The 17,500-nt window shown below is 51.6% G+C and overlaps 1 protein-coding gene across 1 annotated transcript in view; it reads left to right on the forward strand.

Moving 5' to 3' along the window:
* Positions 1-8,828: 8,828 nt before the first annotated feature.
* LOC121562438 overlaps positions 8,829-17,500 on the forward strand; it is a gene marked incomplete at its 5' end in the record, with an annotated part of 9,291 nt that continues 619 nt past the window's right edge. Inside the window, 3 exons of the mRNA XM_045218885.1 lie at positions 8,829-9,534; positions 10,173-10,258; positions 11,094-11,139. Of these exons, the coding sequence (XP_045074820.1) occupies positions 8,829-9,534; positions 10,173-10,258; positions 11,094-11,139 (838 nt within the window). The remainder of the gene's footprint in view (positions 9,535-10,172; positions 10,259-11,093; positions 11,140-17,500) is intronic.

Raw genomic sequence — 17,500 nt, forward strand, 5'->3', positions numbered from 1 at the left:
GGAGGAAGCCTTGTCTGAGCCAGAACAGCCCATAGGACACTAGTCTATCTCCTGTTTCTGTAGTGAGACAGCTTGATGTACAGTACACCCCCTGGACAGGACACTAGTCTATCTCCTGTTTCTGTAGTGAGACAGCTTGATGTACAGTACACCCCCTGGACAGGACACTAGTCTATCTCCTGTTTCTGTAGTGAGACAGCTTGATGTACCAGTACACCCCCCTGGACAGGACACTAGTCTATCTCCTGTTTCTGTAGTGAGACAGCTTGATGTACCAGTACACCCCTGGACAGGACACTAGTCTATCTCCTGTTTCTGTAGTGAGACAGCTTGATGTACAGTACACCCCCTGGACAGGACACTAGTCTATCTCCTGTTTCTGTAGTGAGACAGCTTGATGTACAGTACACCCCTGGACAGGACACTAGTCTATCTCCTGTTTCTGTAGTGAGACAGCTTGATGTACCAGTACACCCCCTGGACAGGACACTAGTCTATCTCCTGTTTCTGTAGTGAGACAGCTTGATGTACCAGTACACCCCCTGGACAGGACACTAGTCTATCTCCTGTTTCTGTAGTGAGACAGCTTGATGTACAGTACACCCCCTGGACAGGACACTAGTCTATCTCCTGTTTCTGTAGTGAGACAGCTTGATGTACCAGTCCACCCCCTGGACAGGACACTAGTCTATCTCCTGTTTCTGTAGTGAGACAGCTTGATGTACCAGGACACCCCCTGGACAGGACACTAGTCTATCTCCTGTTTCTGTAGTGAGACAGCTTGATGTACAGGACACCCCCTGGACAGGACACTAGTCTGTCTCCTGTTTCTGTAGTGAGACAGCTTGATGTACCAGTACACCCCCTGGACAGGACACTAGTCTATCTCCTGTTTCTGTAGTGAGACAGCTTGATGTACCAGTACACCCCCTGGACAGGACACTAGTCTATCTCCTGTTTCTGTAGTGAGACAGCTTGATGTACCAGTACACCCCTGGACAGGACACTAGTCTATCTCCTGTTTCTGTAGTGAGACAGCTTGATGTACAGGACACCCCCTGGACAGGACACTAGTCTATCTCCTGTTTCTGTAGTGAGACAGCTTGATGTACCAGTACACCCCCTGGACAGGACACTAGTCTATCTCCTGTTTCTGTAGTGAGACAGCTTGATGTACCAGTACACCCCCTGGACAGGACACTAGTCTATCTCCTGTTTCTGTAGTGAGACAGCTTGATGTACAGGACACCCCCTGGACAGGACACTAGTCTATCTCCTGTTTCTGTAGTGAGACAGCTTGATGTACCAGTACACCCCCTGGACAGGACACTAATCTATCTCCTGTTTCTGTAGTGAGACAGCTTGATGTACAGGACACCCCTGGACAGGACACTAGTATATCTCCTGTTTCTGTAGTGAGACAGCTTGATGTACAGGACACCCCCTGACAGGACACTAGTCTATCTCCTGTTTCTGTAGTGAGACAGCTTGATGTACCAGTACACCCCCTGGACAGGACACTAGTCTATCTCCTGTTTCTGTAGTGAGACAGCTTGATGTACCAGTACACCCCCTGGACAGGACACTAGTCTATCTCCTGTTTCTGTAGTGAGACAGCTTGATGTACAGGACACCCCCTGGACAGGACACTAGTCTATCTCCTGTTTCTGTAGTGAGACAGCTTGATGTACCAGTACACCCCTGGACAGGACACTAATCTATCTCCTGTTTCTGTAGTGAGACAGCTTGATGTACAGTACAACCCCTGGACAGGACACTAGTCTATCTCCTGTTTCTGTAGTGAGACAGCTTGATGTACAGTACACCCCCTGGACAGGACACTAGTCTATCTCCTGTTTCTGTAGTGAGACAGCTTGATGTACCAGTACACCCCCTGGACAGGACACTAGTCTATCCTGTTTCTGTAGTGAGACAGCTTGATGTACAGTACACCCCCTGGACAGGACACTAGTCTATCTCCTGTTTCTGTAGTGAGACAGCTTGATGTACAGGACACCCCCTGGACAGGACACTAGTCTACAGCTTGATGTACCAGTACACCCCCTGGACAGGACACTAGCCTATCTCCTGTTTCTGTAGTGAGACAGCTTGATGTACAGGACACCCCCTGGACAGGACACTAGTCTATCCTGTTTCTGTAGTGAGACAGCTTGATGTAGAGGACACCCTCTGGACAGGACACTAGTCTATCTCCTGTTTCTGTAGTGAGACAGCTTGATGTACAGTTCACCACCTGGACAGGACACTAGTCTATCTCCTGTTTCTGTAGTGAGGCAGCTTGATGTACAGTTCACCACCTGGACAGGACACTAGTCTATCTCCTGTTTCTGTAGTGAGACAGCTTGATGTACCAGTACACCCCCTGGACAGGACACTAATCTATCTCCTGTTTCTGTAGTGAGACAGCTTGATGTACAGGACACCCCCTGGACAGGACACTAGTCTATCTCCTGTTTCTGTAGTGAGACAGCTTGATGTAGAGGACACCCCCTGGACAGGACACTAGTCTATCTCCTGTTTCTGTAGTGAGACAGCTTGATGTACCAGTACACCCCCTGGACAGGACACTAGCCTATCTCCTGTTTCTGTAGTGAGACAGCTTGATGTACCAGGACACCCCCTGGACAGGACACTAGCCTATCTCCTGTTTCTGTAGTGAGACAGCTTGATGTACCAGTACACCCCCTGGACAGGACACTAGCCTATCTCCTGTTTCTGTAGTGAGACAGCTTGATGTACAGGACACCCCCTGGACAGGACGCTAGTCTATTTCCTGTTTCTGTAGTGAGACAGCTTGATGTACAGTACACCCCCTGGACAGGACACTAGTCTATCTCCTGTTTCTGTAGTTAGACAGCTTGATGTACAGGACAACCCCTGGACAGGACACTAGTCTACCTCCTGTTTCTGTAGTGAGACAGCTTGATGTACAGGACACCCCCTGGACAGGACACTAGTCTATCTCCTGTTTCTGTAGTGAGACAGCTTGATGTACAGTACACCCCCTGGACAGGACACTAGCCTATCTCCTGTTTCTGAAGTGAGACAGCTTGATGTACCAGTACACCCCCTGGACAGGACACTAGTCTATCTCCTGTTTCTGTAGTGAGACAGCTTGATGTACCAGTACACCCCCTGGACAGGACACTAGTCTATCTCCTGTTTCTGTAGTGAGACAGCTTGATGTACCAGTACACCCCCTGGACAGGACACTAGTCTATCTCCTGTTTCTGCAGTGAGACAGCTTGATGTACAGTACACCCCCTGGACAGGACACTAGTCTATCTCCTGTTTCTGTAGTGAGACAGCTTGATGTACAGTACACCCCCTGGACAGGACGCTAGTCTATCTCCTGTTTCTGTAGTGAGACAGCTTGATGTACCAGGACACCCCCTGGACAGGACACTAGCCTATCTCCTGTTTCTGTAGTGAGACAGCTTGATGTACCAGTACACCCCCTGGACAGGACACTAGTCTATCTCCTGTTTCTGTAGTGAGACAGCTTGATGTACAGTACACCCCCTGGACGAGACAGCTTGATGTACCAGTACACCCCCTGGACAGGACACTAGTCTATCTCCTGTTTCTGTAGTGAGACAGCTTGATGTACCAGTACACCCCCTGGACAGGACACTAGTCTATCTCCTGTTTCTGTAGTGAGACAGCTTGATGTACCAGTACACCCCCTGGACAGGACACTAGTCTATCTCCTGTTTCTGTAGTGAGACAGCTTGATGTACCAGTACACCCCCTGGACAGGACACTAGTCTATCTCCTGTTTCTGTAGTGAGACAGCTTGATGTACCAGTACACCCCCTGGACAGGACACTAGTCTATCTCCTGTTTCTGTAGTGAGACAGCTTGATGTACAGTACACCCCCTGGACAGGACACTAGTCTATCTCCCTGTTTCTGTAGTGAGACAGCTTGATGTACCAGTACACCCCCTGGACAGGACACTAGTCTATCCTGTTTCTGTAGTGAGACAGCTTGATGTACAGTACACCCCTGGACAGGACACTAGTCTATCTCCTGTTTCTGTAGTGAGACAGCTTGATGTACAGGACACCCCCTGGACAGGACACTAGTCTATCTCCTGTTTCTGTAGTGAGACAGCTTGATGTACCAGGACACCCTCTGGACAGGACACTAGCCTATCTCCTGTTTCTGTAGTGAGACAGCTTGATGTACAGGACACCCCCTGGACAGGACACTAGTCTATCTCCTGTTTCTGTAGTGAGACAGCTTGATGTACCAGGACACCCTCTGGACAGGACACTAGCCTATCTCCTGTTTCTGTAGTGAGACAGCTTAATGTACCAGTACACCCCCTGGACAGGACACTAGTCTATCTCCTGTTTCTGTAGTGAGACAGCTTGATGTACCAGTACACCCCCTGGACAGGACACTAGTCTATCTCCTGTTTCTGTAGTGAGACAGCTTGATGTACCAGTACACCCCCTGGACAGGACACTAGTCTATCTCCTGTTTCTGTAGTGAGACAGCTTGATGTACCAGTACACCCCCTGGACAGGACACTAGTCTATCTCCTGTTTCTGTAGTGAGGCAGCTTGATGTACCAGTACACCCCCTGGACAGGACACTAGTCTATCTCCTGTTTCTGTAGTGAGACAGCTTGATGTACCAGTACACCCCCTGGACAGGACACTAGTCTATCTCCTGTTTCTGTAGTGAGACAGCTTGATGTACCAGTACACCCCTGGACAGGACACTAGTCTATCTCCTGTTTCTGTAGTGAGACAGCTTGATGTACCAGTACACCCCCTGGACAGGACACTAGTCTATCTCCTGTTTCTGTAGTGAGACAGCTTGATGTTGTGATGTCACGAGAGGCTACACAGCTTTCAGCGGGATTGCTCAAGTAGTGCAAGGAGACCAGGTTCAATCAAAACAAGGATTTTATTAAAGGTCTTGGGAAACTAACGAAAGTATAACACAATTCTGTTCTCTTGTGGCTCTTTAAGGGTTAACAGTTCAGGGATGTCTCTTCCACATCCAAAATCATAACTCTCACTCGCTCAAATAACTTTTCCCCAGTCTTACTGTATTCCACGTTGCAGCTAGTGGCCAACCCAGCAAAACGTCCTTCCAAATGTCCCACACGTATTTCCACAGGTGCATATATCCAAAGGTGAGTATTTCCCCAAAGGTAAGTATCTCCAAATCCTTATATTCCTCATGGAAGTGGACGTGCAGCACTCTTGTCCTCCAGAGAGCCCAGGTTGAGACTGTGTCTCTTCACCCCCCACACACCTCCCCTCAGTGTGTCTCTTCCCTTCCCAAACCTTCAGCTCATCAGCTCCTCATTTGTTTCAGCTGCGTGTGAAGATTGGCCATAGAGGGGTGGAGTTCCGACCATACCAGCAGATGGAGCCATAGCTGTCTGGGTTTGCAGCCACCTCAGGGGGATGTAACGTCCCTCCAGGACACAGCCTCTCGTGACATCACACATCCCCCCTCTCGGGACCGACGTCCTCGTCGGGTAAAGGCAGCGAAGAAGGCATCACGCCGGGAGAGGGGCGTCCGCATTGCCGTGGTGCTTGCCAGCCTGCTCTCTCTTCAACTCCTCCAACTCTAGGACCAGGGACTCAGCCTCCTGTTGTCTCTCCTTGAGTTTCTTACTGAATGCATCAGCCTTGGTTTTAGCAGAGTTTAGCTTCTGTTGAGCAGCTTTCAGTTCCTTTCTCTCTCTGCCTCCGCATTCTTCATCTTGTTCTCCAACACCTTGTACTTCTCCCCTCTGCCTTCTTCTGGACCTCCTTACTCCTGCGCAGGGTCTCCTCACACTCCTCGATGGTCCTGCGCAGCCTCTCCAGCTCCTCCTGTTGCTTAGGGAAGGAGCTCTGTTGGAGTTTAGCCTGGAGGATATCTAACTCTTCTGTCTTCATGTCTAACTGTTGCTTTAACAAACGATACCTCTCAGCGGTCCCCTTCAGACCAGACAGTTCTTTGTCCAGATTCTGTAGCTCCGTCTCTGTGTCGGTCTGAGCACCTGCCATCCCTATCAGAGCCCGGGCTGGAGTGAGTAACTCGGAGGATTGCACCGGAGCCTTCCCAGGATGAGTCTTGCCTCTCCGTTTCCGAGGTACTCGGGTTATCCTCTCCTGAGACTCTCTCCAGAGTGGGTAAAAGGCTGGGCAGTCTCGTCCAATTAGGACAGGGGACGGGAGGGGAATCAACCACCCCCGCCGTCGTGTGTATGGTTCCCCGTGTGCTGGTCATTGTAAGTTCAGTAATGGGGTATTCTCTGGTGTCCCCATGGACACAGGAAACTGGGAGGACTTTCCCGGGGTCAGACACGTTGGGCCCACCAAATCCTTACGCACCAGGGTGGCCCGGCTACAGAATCCAGTAAGGCCTCCCACATCATGGTGATTCACAGTTACCGGGCAGGTGGGGGGGTCGATCTGGGCCGCCATCTACGACTCCCAAGAGCGAGGCAACACGGTGTGTGGGTGCTGAGCTGGAGGACTCCGCAGTGGGCATAGGTTCATCGGCTGGTTTCCCACACTGCCAGGAGATATGTCCCATCTCCCCACACCGGTAACACTGTCGAGTTTCCCCCTCCTGGTGTACTCTTCTTGGACCCGCCTGGTTTCTGGCTCCCCCCTGGAGCCGGGATAAGTCCTGACGTGGCTGGGTTCGAGACCTTGGGGGTCCTTTGGACGGGTTCTTCCCATTTGTGGTGGGGCCGCCCTCCTGGGGTCTTTTCGGGAAGCATTCAGCATCTCCGCTGTGGCCTGGTACTTTTCACAGCTTCCACGGTCAGGATCAGCCGTGGTCAAGGCCTGTTGACTGATGAACCGTTTTTGCCTCATAAGGCAGGGGGCGCGTAGGTAACGATCCACCACAACGGCCTCCACCACCGCCGCTGCTGTATTCCTCTGCGGATCCAGCCATTTCCTTGCGATTCGGACAAGTTCATGCATCTGCGCCCGAGGAGGTTGGTCTGGTTGGAAGGTCCAGCTGTGAAAGCGCTGGGCCATACCAAACTTTGTGAGTCCATATCTGCTGAGGATCTCAGACTTCAGGGCATCATAGTCAGTAACCTGGTCAGGGCCCAGGTCCCGGACAGCATTCAGCGATTCCCCGGTTAGAAAGGGGGCTAACAGACCAACCCACTGTTGCTTGGGCCAGGCTTCCCCTAGTGGCCGTGGCCTCAAATGCATGCAGGTATGCCTCAATGTCATCGGTAGCTCCCATCTTAGATATAAAGTCACTTGCCTTTATTGGGCGGGTATTTTGGACCACCCTCTGTCTCTGCAACTGCAATTCCTCTGCCTTCAGAAGGTTGGCTTTCTTTTGCTCCTCCAAGAGAGCCACGTTTGCTTGCATCTGGGCTTGCTGGCCAGCAACAAGGGCTTTCAATATGTCCTCCATTTCAGTCGGCGGGGAGCCTACGCCAACTTGGAAAACTGGGTGATCAAACCTTCGGTATCCTCCTCTGACATGCACTATTAACGCTTGAGCGTGCCCGTATTCTCCACCATCTGTGATGTCACGAGAGGCTACACAGCTTTCAGCGGGATTGCTCAAGTAGTGCAAGGAGACCAGGTTCAATCAAAACAAGGATTTTATTAAAGGTCTTGGGAAACTAACGAAAGTATAACACAATTCTGTTCTCTTGTGGCTCTTTAAGGGTTAACAGTTCAGGGATGTCTCTTCCACATCCAAAATCATAACTCTCACTCGCTCAAATAACTTTTCCCCAGTCTTACTGTATTCCACGTTGCAGCTAGTGGCCAACCCAGCAAAACGTCCTTCCAAATGTCCCACACGTATTTCCACAGGTGCATATATCCAAAGGTGAGTATTTCCCCAAAGGTAAGTATCTCCAAATCCTTATATTCCTCATGGAAGTGGACGTGCAGCACTCTTGTCCTCCAGAGAGCCCAGGTTGGAGACTGTGTCTCTTCACCCCCACACACTCCCCTCAGTGTGCTCTTCCCTTCCCAAACCTTCAGCTCATCAGCTCCTCATTTGTTTCAGCTGCGTGTGAAGATTGGCCATAGAGGGGTGGAGTTCCCGACCATACCAGCAGATGGAGCCATAGCTGTCTGGGTTTGCAGCCACCTCAGGGGGATGTAACGTCCCTCCAGGACACAGCCTCTCGTGACATCACAATGTACAGTACACCCCCTGGACAGGACACTAGTCTATCTCCTGTTTCTGTAGTGAGACAGCTTGATGTACAGTACACCCCCTGGACAGGACACTAGTCTATCTCCTGTTTCTGTAGTGAGGCAGCTTGATGTACCAGTACACCCCCTGGACAGGACACTAGTCTATCTCCTGTTTCTGTAGTGAGACAGCTTGATGTACAGTACACCCCCTGGACAGGACACTAGTCTATCTCCTGTTTCTGTAGTGAGGCAGCTTGATGTACCAGTACACCCCCTGGACAGGACACTAGTCTATCTCCTGTTTCTGTAGAGAGACAGCTTGATGTACCAGTACACCCCCTGGACAGGACACTAGTCTATCTCCTGTTTCTGTAGTGAGGCAGCTTGATGTACCAGTACACCCCCTGGACAGGACACTAGTCTATCTCCTGTTTCTGTAGTGAGGCAGCTTGATGTACAGTACACCCCCTGGACAGGACACTAATCTATCTCCTGTTTCTGTAGTGAGACAGCTTGATGTACCAGGACACCCCCTGGACAGGACACTAATCTATCTCCTGTTTCTGTAGTGAGACAGCTTGATGTACAGGACACCCTCTGGACAGGACACATTTGGGACCCACACTAGATGAATTATTAATGTGTCATTCGTTTCCTTCCTCAGGACCTGGAGTGGACCAGTAATCTGTTGCTAGACTCTGGAGAGAGACTGTTCTTAGAGGAAGAGGAGGATGAAGAAGAAGAGGGTGGAGGAGGGGAGGATGATGATCTGGACTTGGCCGTGGGGGTGGGGCTGGACTGTCAAGGGGGGCTGGAGGGGAGGACAGAGAGAGAGGTTGCGCCCCCAGGAGGGCAGGAGGCAGAAGTGCAGGCTTCGGCCTCCAGCTGTTCTGATAGTGAGAGGGTTGTTGTAATGGGAAGAAGGGAGGAGGGGTGGAGGACAGGGGGAGGCGTGGAGGGAGGGTTAGGGGAGGTTAGTGGACTGAACCATCCTGTGTCTTGGGGTGGGGGCGGCTCAGAGGAAGAAAACACCCCGTTGGGAGAGTCCACTCGTCTGGAGCCCAGACCACCAGGAAGAGATGTCGCAGAGCAGGAAGTGGCTCGGGGCTCGGAGAGCGGAGCTAGAGCGGAGCAGTGGGAGAAACGGGGGGAGGAGGAGGGAGACGAGGAGGTGACCCAGTCGCTCCTAGCCCAGCTGGAGGAGATGGAGAGAAGAGAGGAGGAGGAGGAGAGAGAGGAGAGGAAGGGGAGGATGGAGAGGGAGGAGAGGAGGATCAGGCACTTGGACATCCAGAGTGTTGAACTGAAGCTGCCTACAGAACTGGCCCTGCAACTGTCTGAGCTGTTCGGCCCTGTCGGTGTCCACCCAGGTAACACACACACACACCACTGACCCAGGTAACACACACACACACACTGACCCAGGTCACACACACACACACACCACTGACCCAGGTAACACACACACACACAGCACAGACCCACTCCCTGAGCTCTTCTGTTCTTGGTTGTCAGGTGTGTGTTCTTCTGTTCTTGGTTGCCAGGTGTGTGTTCTTCTGTTCTTGGTTGCCAGGTGTGTGTTCTTCTGTTCTTGGTTGTCAGGTGTGTGTTCTTCTGTTCTTGGTTGCCAGGTGTGTGTTCTTCTGTTCTTGGTTGCCAGGTGTGTGTTCTTCTGTTCTTGGTTGTCAGGTGTGTGTTCTTCTGTTCTTGGTTGCCAGGTGTGTGTTCTTCTGTTCTTGGTTGTCAGGTGTGTGTTCTTCTGTTCTTGGTTGTCAGGTGTGTGTTCTCCTGTTCTTGGTTGTCAGGTGTGTGTTATTCTGTTCTTGGTTGCCAGGTGTGTGTTATTCTGTTCTTGGTTGCCAGGTGTGTGTTATTCTGTTCTTGGTTGCCAGGTGTGTGTTATTCTGTTCTTGGTTGCCAGGTGTGTGTTCTTCTGTTCTTGGTTGCCAGGTGTGTGTTATTCTGTTCTTGGTTGCCAGGTGTGTGTTCTTCTGTTCTTGGTTGCCAGGTGTGTGTTCTCCTGATGACTACTCTGTGACCATGGACCTCAACATGGCCAAACTGCTGCACCAGAAATGGAAGGACACTGTCCAGGTGTGTGTGTGTGTTACCTCGGTCGGTGGTGTGTGTGTGTGTGTGTGTGTTACCTGGGTCGGTGGTGTGTGTGTGTGTGTGTTACCTCGGTCGGTGGTGTGTGTGTGTGTGTGTGTGTGTTACCTGGGTCGGTGGTGTGTGTGTGTGTGTGTTACCTGGGTCGGTGGTGTGTGTGTGTTACCTCGGTCGGTGGTGTGTGTGTGTGTGTGTGTGTGTGTTACCTGGGTCAGTGTGTGTGTGTTACCTCGGTCGGTGGTGTGTGTGTGTGTGTGTGTGTTACCTGGGTCGGTGGTGTGTGTGTGTGTGTGTTACCTCGGTCGGTGGTGTGTGTGTGTGTGTGTGTTACCTGGGTCGGTGGTGTGTGTGTGTGTGTGTTACCTGGGTCGGTGGTGTGTGTGTGTGTTACCTCGGTCGGTGGTGTGTGTGTGTGTGTGTGTGTGTGTTACCTGGGTCAGTGTGTGTGTGTTACCTGGGTCAGTGTGTGTGTGTGTGTGTTACCTGGGTCAGTGGTGTGTGTGTGTGTGTGTTACCTGGGTCGGTGGTGTGTGTGTTCCCTGGGTCAGTGTGTGTGTGTGTGTGTTACCTGGATCAGTGTGTGTGTGTGTGTGTGTGTGTGTGTGTGTTCCTGGGTCGGTGGTGTGTGTGTGTGTGTTCCCTGGGTCAGTGTGTGTGTGTGTGTGTGTGTTACCTGGGTCGGTGGTGTGTGTGTGTGTGTGTGTGTTACCTGGGTCGGTGGTGTGTGTGTTCCCTGGGTCAGTGTGTGTGTGTGTGTGTGTGTGTGTGTGTGTGTGTGTGTTAAGTCTTTGGTTAACCCTGAATGATGTTGTCTTTCTAGGAGAAGCAGAGACAAGCAGCGCTCTCCTACCATCTACTGCAAGAGAGTAAGTACACACACACACACACACACACACACACACACACACACACACACTTTATATAGTACTAGGGGGACGGGCGGCAAATCATTGGAGATCATTTGATTTAATGCCACCCCCCCTCAAAAATAAGTTTATCTGTTCAGCTTTTGGGTCTCTGGATCTGCCACTAATATTCTCAACTCAGGAGCGTTTAATAACCTCCCGTATTTCCTGTAGGATCACGGAACATTCTTTCTCTTGGATCCAATTGGTCTGACTGATCTGCCAGCTTGCTTCCTATGTTTTAGGACTAGTGCTTATTTGACTCATGATGTACCTTGCTTTATTTGAATGGATTTCAGGGTTACTTTTAAGAGTTGAGGTAAACCAACTCTTAAACTAACCTGTTAACCCCAACTCAGTTACCGGGTTAGTTTAAGAGTTGGGGTAAACAGGTTAGTTTAAGAGTTGGGGTAAACAGGTTAGTTTAAGAGTTGGGGTAAACAGGTTAGTTAAGAGTTGGGGTAAACAGGTTAGTTAAGAGTTGGGGTAAACAGGTTAGTTAAGAGTTGGGGTAAACAGGTTAGTTTAAGAGTTGGGGTAAACAGGTTAGTTTAAGAGTTGGGGTAAACAGTTTAGTTTAAGAGTTGGGGTAAACAGGTTAGTTAAGAGTTGGGGTAAACAGGTTAGTTAAGAGTTGGGGTAAACAGGTTAGTTTAATAGTTGGGGTAAACAGGTTAGTTTAAGAGTTGGGGTAAACAGGTTAGTTTAAGAGTTGGGGTAAACAGGTTAGTTTAAGAGTCAATAGTTCACTAACGTTAGCTAACAGTCTGAGAAGGTGGTGTGTGGAGAACATACGTCTGTTTGGTTTCTACCCTTCCACTACTCATAATCAGACCTGGAGAGAGAGAGAGAGATGGACAGAGAGAGACAGACCTGGAGAGAGAGGGAGAGATGGACAGAGAGAGACAGACCTGGAGAGAGAGAGAGAGATGGACAGAGAGAGAGAGATGGACAGAGAGAGACAGACCTGGAGAGGGAGAGATGGACAGAGAGACAGACCTGGAGAGAGAGGGAGAGATGGACAGAGAGAGACAGACCTGGAGAGAGAGAGAGAGATGGACAGAGAGAGACAGACCTGGAGAGAGAGGGAGAGATGGACAGAGAGAGACAGACCTGGAGAGAGAGAGAGAGATGGACAGAGAGAGAGAGATGGACAGAGAGAGACAGACCTGGAGAGGGAGAGATGGACAGAGAGACAGACCTGGAGAGAGAGAGGGAGAGATGGACAGAGAGAGACAGACCTGGAGAGAGAGAGAGAGATGGACAGAGAGAGACAGACCTGAGAGAGAGAGAGAGATGGACAGAGAGACAGACCTGGGAGAGAGAGATGGACAGAGAGAGAGATGGACAGAGAGAGACAGACCTGAGAGAGAGGGAGAGATGGACAGAGAGACAGACCTGGAGAGAGAGGGAGAGATGGACAGAGAGAGACAGACCTGGAGAGAGAGAGAGAGATGGACAGAGAGAGACAGACCTGGAGAGAGAGAGAGATGGACAGAGAGAGAGAGATGGACAGGGGAGAGATGGACAGAGAGAGACAGACCTGAGAGAGAGGAGAGATGGACAGAGAGAGACAGACCTGAGAGAGAGAGAGAGATGGACAGAGAGACACAGACCTGGAGAGAGAGAGAGAGATGGACAGAGAGAGACAGACCTGGAGAGAGAGAGAGAGAGGAGAGACAGACCTGGAGAGAGAGAGAGAGATGGACAGAGAGAGACAGACCTGGAGAGAGAGAGATGGACAGAGAGAGACAGAGAGAGAGAGATGGACAGAGAGAGACAGACCTGGAGAGAGAGAGAGAGATGGACAGAGACAGACCTGGAGAGGAGAGAGAGATGGCAGAGAGAGACAGACCTGGAGAGAGAGAGAGAGATGGACAGAGAGAGACAGACCTGGAGAGAGAGAGAGAGATGGACAGAGAGAGACAGACCTGGAGAGAGAGGGAGAGATGGACAGAGAGAGACAGACCTGGAGAGAGAGAGAGAGATGGACAGAGACAGACCTGGAGAGAGAGAGAGAGAGATGGACAGAGAGAGACAGACCTGGAGAGAGAGGGAGAGATGGACAGAGAGAGACAGACCTGGAGAGAGAGAGATGGACAGAGACAGACCTGGAGAGAGAGAGAGAGATGGACAGAGAGAGACAGACCTGGAGAGAGAGAGAGAGATGGACAGAGAGAGACAGACCTGGAGAGAGAGGGAGAGATGGACAGAGAGAGACAGACCTGGAGAGAGAGAGATGGACAGAGAGACAGACCTGGAGAGAGAGAGAGAGATGGACAGAGAGAGACAGACCTGGAGAGAGAGAGAGAGATGGACAGAGAGAGACAGACCTGAGAGAGAGAGAGAGAGATGGACAGAGAGAGACAGACCTGGAGAGAGAGAGAGAGATGGACAGAGAGAGACAGACCTGGAGAGAGAGAGAGAGATGGACAGAGAGAGACAGACCTGGAGAGAGAGAGAGAGATGGACAGAGAGAGACAGACCTGGAGAGAGAGAGAGAGATGGACAGAGAGACACAGACCTGGAGAGAGAGGGAGAGATGGACAGAGAGAGACAGACCTGGAGAGAGAGAGATGGACAGAGAGAGACAGACCTGGAGAGAGAGGGAGAGATGGACAGAGAGACACAGACCTGGAGAGAGAGAGAGATGGACAGAGAGAGACAGACCTAGAGAGAGAGAGATGGACAGAGAGAGACAGACCTGGAGAGAGAGGGAGAGATGGACAGAGAGAGACAGACCTGGAGAGAGAGAGATGGACAGAGAGAGACAGACCTGGAGAGAGAGGGAGAGATGGACAGAGAGACACAGACCTGGAGAGAGAGAGAGAGATGGACAGAGAGAGACAGACCTGGAGAGAGAGAGATGGACAGAGAGACACAGACCTGGAGAGAGAGAGAGAGATGGACAGAGAGAGAGAGAGAGAGAGAGAGAGATGGACAGAGAGACACAGACCTGGAGAGAGAGAGAGAGATGGACAGAGAGAGACAGACCTGGAGAGAGAAAGAGAGATGGACAGAGAGAGAGAGAGAGAGATGGACAGAGAGAGACAGTCCTGGAGAGAGAGAGAGAGATGGACAGAGAGAGACAGACCTGGAGAGAGAGAGAGAGAGACTCATAAGTTTGTTTGGTTTCTACCCTTCCACTACTCATAATCAGACCTGGAGAGAGAGAGATGGACAGAGAGACGCAGACCTGGAGAGAGAGATGGACAGAGAGACGCAGACCTGGAGAGAGAGAGAGAGATGGAGAGAGAGAGACAGACCTGGAGAGAGAGAGAGAGATGGACAGAGAGACGCAGACCTGGAGAGAGAGAGAGAGATGGACAGAGAGACGCAGACCTGGAGAGAGAGAGAGAGATGGACAGAGAGAGACAGACCTGGAGAGAGAGAGAGAGATGGACAGAGAGAGACAGACCTGGAGAGAGAGAGAGAGATGGACAGAGAGAGACAGACCTGGAGAGAGAGAGAGAGAGAGAGAGAGAGAGACTCATAAGTTTGTTTGGTTTCTACCCTTCCACTACTCATAATCATGTGTCCACGTCGCCTTTCTATGACATGTAATAGGAACAGCAAGGTCATTTGCAGTTTGGATATTAAAATGCTGAAATGCCACAGTAATCCTTACCCAAAAAAAATAGCTGTTTGCTGCTTAACGTTTAACATTTTTGGAACGTTCACTCAACTGAAATTGTTACTATTGAACACGTTTTGCCGCAAAACAGAAACATTTTTGAACTCACTCACTCACCCCCTGTTGGGCAGAGAGCCGTACCGTTTGGTCATCACTCACCCCTGTTGTGCAGAGAGCCGTACCGTTTGGTCATCACTCACCCCTGTTGGGCAGAGAGCCGTACCGTTTGGTCATCACTCACCCCTGTTGGGCAGAGAGCCGTACCGTTTGGTCATCACTCACCCCCTGTTGGGCAGAGCCGTACCCGTTTGGTCATCACTCATCCCTGTTGGGCAGAGAGCCGTACCGTTTGGTCATCACTCACCCCCTGTTGGGCAGAGAGCCGTACCGTTTGGTCATCACTCACCCCTGTTGGGCAGAGAGCCGTACCGCTTTGGTCATCACTCACCCCCTGTTGGGCAGAGAGCCGTACCGTTTGGTCATCACTCACCCCTGTTGGGCAGAGAGCCGTACCGTTGGTCATCACTCACCCCTGTTGGGCAGAGAGCCGTACCGTTTGGTCATCACTCACCCCTGTTGGGCAGAGAGCCGTACCGTTTGGTCATCACTCACCCCTGTTGGGCAGAGCCGTACCGTTTGGTCATCACTCACCCCTGTTGGGCAGAGCCGTACCGTTTGGTCATCACTCACCCCCTGTTGTGCAGAGCCGTACCGTTGGTCATCACTCACCCCTGTTGTGCAGAGCCATGCCGTTTGGTCATCACTCACCCCCCTGTTGGGCAGAGAGCCGTACCGTTTGGTCATCACTCACCCCTGTTGGGCAGAGAGCCGATACCGTTTGGTCATCACTCACCCCCTGTTGGGCAGAGAGCCGTACCGTTTGGTCATCACTCACCCCCTGTTGGGCAGAGAGCCGTACCGTTTGGTCATCACTCACCCCCTGTTGGGCAGAGAGCCGTACCGTTTGGTCATCACTCACCCCCTGTTGGGCAGAGAGCCGTGCCGTTTGGTCATCACTCACCCCTGTTGGGCAGAGAGCCGTTACCGTTTGGTCATCACTCACCCCTGTTGGGCAGAGAGCCGTACCGTTTGGTCATCACTCACCCCTGTTGTGCAGAGAGCCGTGCACGTTTGGTCATCACTCACCCCTGTTGGGCAGAGAGCCGTACCGTTTGGTCATCACTCACCCCTGTTGGGCAGAGAGCCGTACCGTTTGGTCATCACTCACCCCCTGTTGGGCAGAGAGCCGTACCGTTTGGTCATCACTCACCCCCTGTTGGGCAGAGAGCCGTACCGTTTGGTCATCACTCACCCCTGTTGGGCAGAGATCCGTAACCGTTTGGTCATCACTCACCCCCTGTTGGGCAGAGAGCCGCCGTTTGGTCATCACTCACCCCTGTTGGGCAGAGAGCCGTACCGTTTGGTCATCACTCACCCCTGTTGGGCAGAGAGCCGTACCGTTTGGTCATCACTCACCCCCTGTTGGGCAGAGAGCCGTACCGTTTGGTCATCACTCACCCCTGTTGGGCAGAGAGCCGTACCGTTTGGTCATCACTCACCCCTGTTGGGCAGAGAGCCGTGCCGTTTGGTCATCACTCACCCCTGTTGGGCAGAGAGCTGACCGTTTGGTCATCACTCATCCCTGTTGGGCAGAGAGCCGCACCGTTTGGTCATCACTCACCCCTGTTGGGCAGAGAGCCGTACCGTTGGTCATCACTCACCCCCTGTTGTGCAGAGAGCCGTACCGTTTGGTCATCACTCACCCCTGTTGGGCAGAGAGCCGTACCGTTTGGTCATCACTCACCCCTGTTGGGCAGAGAGCCGTACCGTTTGGTCATCACTCACCCCTGTTGGGCAGAGAGCCGTACCGTTTGGTCATCACTCACCCCTGTTGGGCAGAGAGCCGTACCGTTTGGTCATCACTCACCCCTGTTGGGCAGAGAGCCGTACCGTTTGGTCATCACTCACCCCCTGTTGGGCAGAGAGCCGTACCGTTTGGTCATCACTCACCCCTGTTGGGCAGAGCCCGTACCGTTTGGTCATTTTGAGGTTATTGATCCATCCATTATGATGCATTTACATGACATCACATTCTAGAATGGAAGCGGATGGAAATATCTCCAGGTTCTACGCACAATACCTCCCTCAGTTACTACAGTTATATGCTACAGCGTTGACGCCGTTGCTCCGGGTTGTGAAGATGAAGTGGCGCAGTGGTCTAAGGCACTGCATCGCAGTGCTAACTGTGCCGCTAGAGATCCTGGTTCGAATCCAGGCTCTGTCGCAGCCGGCCGCGACCGGGAGACCCATGGGGCGGCGCACAATTGGCCCAGCGTCGTCCAGGGTATGGGAGGGAATAGCCGGCAGGGATGTAGCTCAGTTGATAGAGCATGGCGTTTGCAACGCCAGGGTTGTGGGTTCGATTCCCACGGGGGGCCAGTATAAAAAAATATGTATTCACTAACTGTAAGTCGCTCTGGATAAGAGCGTCTGCTAAATGACGTAAATGTAAATGTAAAAATGAAGTGAAAACACAGAAACGGCCTAAATGAAGCACAGTACGAAACAGTGGAATGGAAAGTGGCCAGTGGCCATGTCCCTGGAAGACGCCGCCCTAAGTAGGAAGAGATCCCGTCGCAGTTTCTGTGGCTTATTGTAATAATATATGTTTAATATGGATTTGCTTGG

This window comes from Coregonus clupeaformis, unplaced genomic scaffold (assembly GCF_020615455.1).
Source record: "Coregonus clupeaformis isolate EN_2021a unplaced genomic scaffold, ASM2061545v1 scaf1873, whole genome shotgun sequence".
Taxonomy (NCBI): Eukaryota; Metazoa; Chordata; class Actinopteri; order Salmoniformes; family Salmonidae; genus Coregonus; species Coregonus clupeaformis.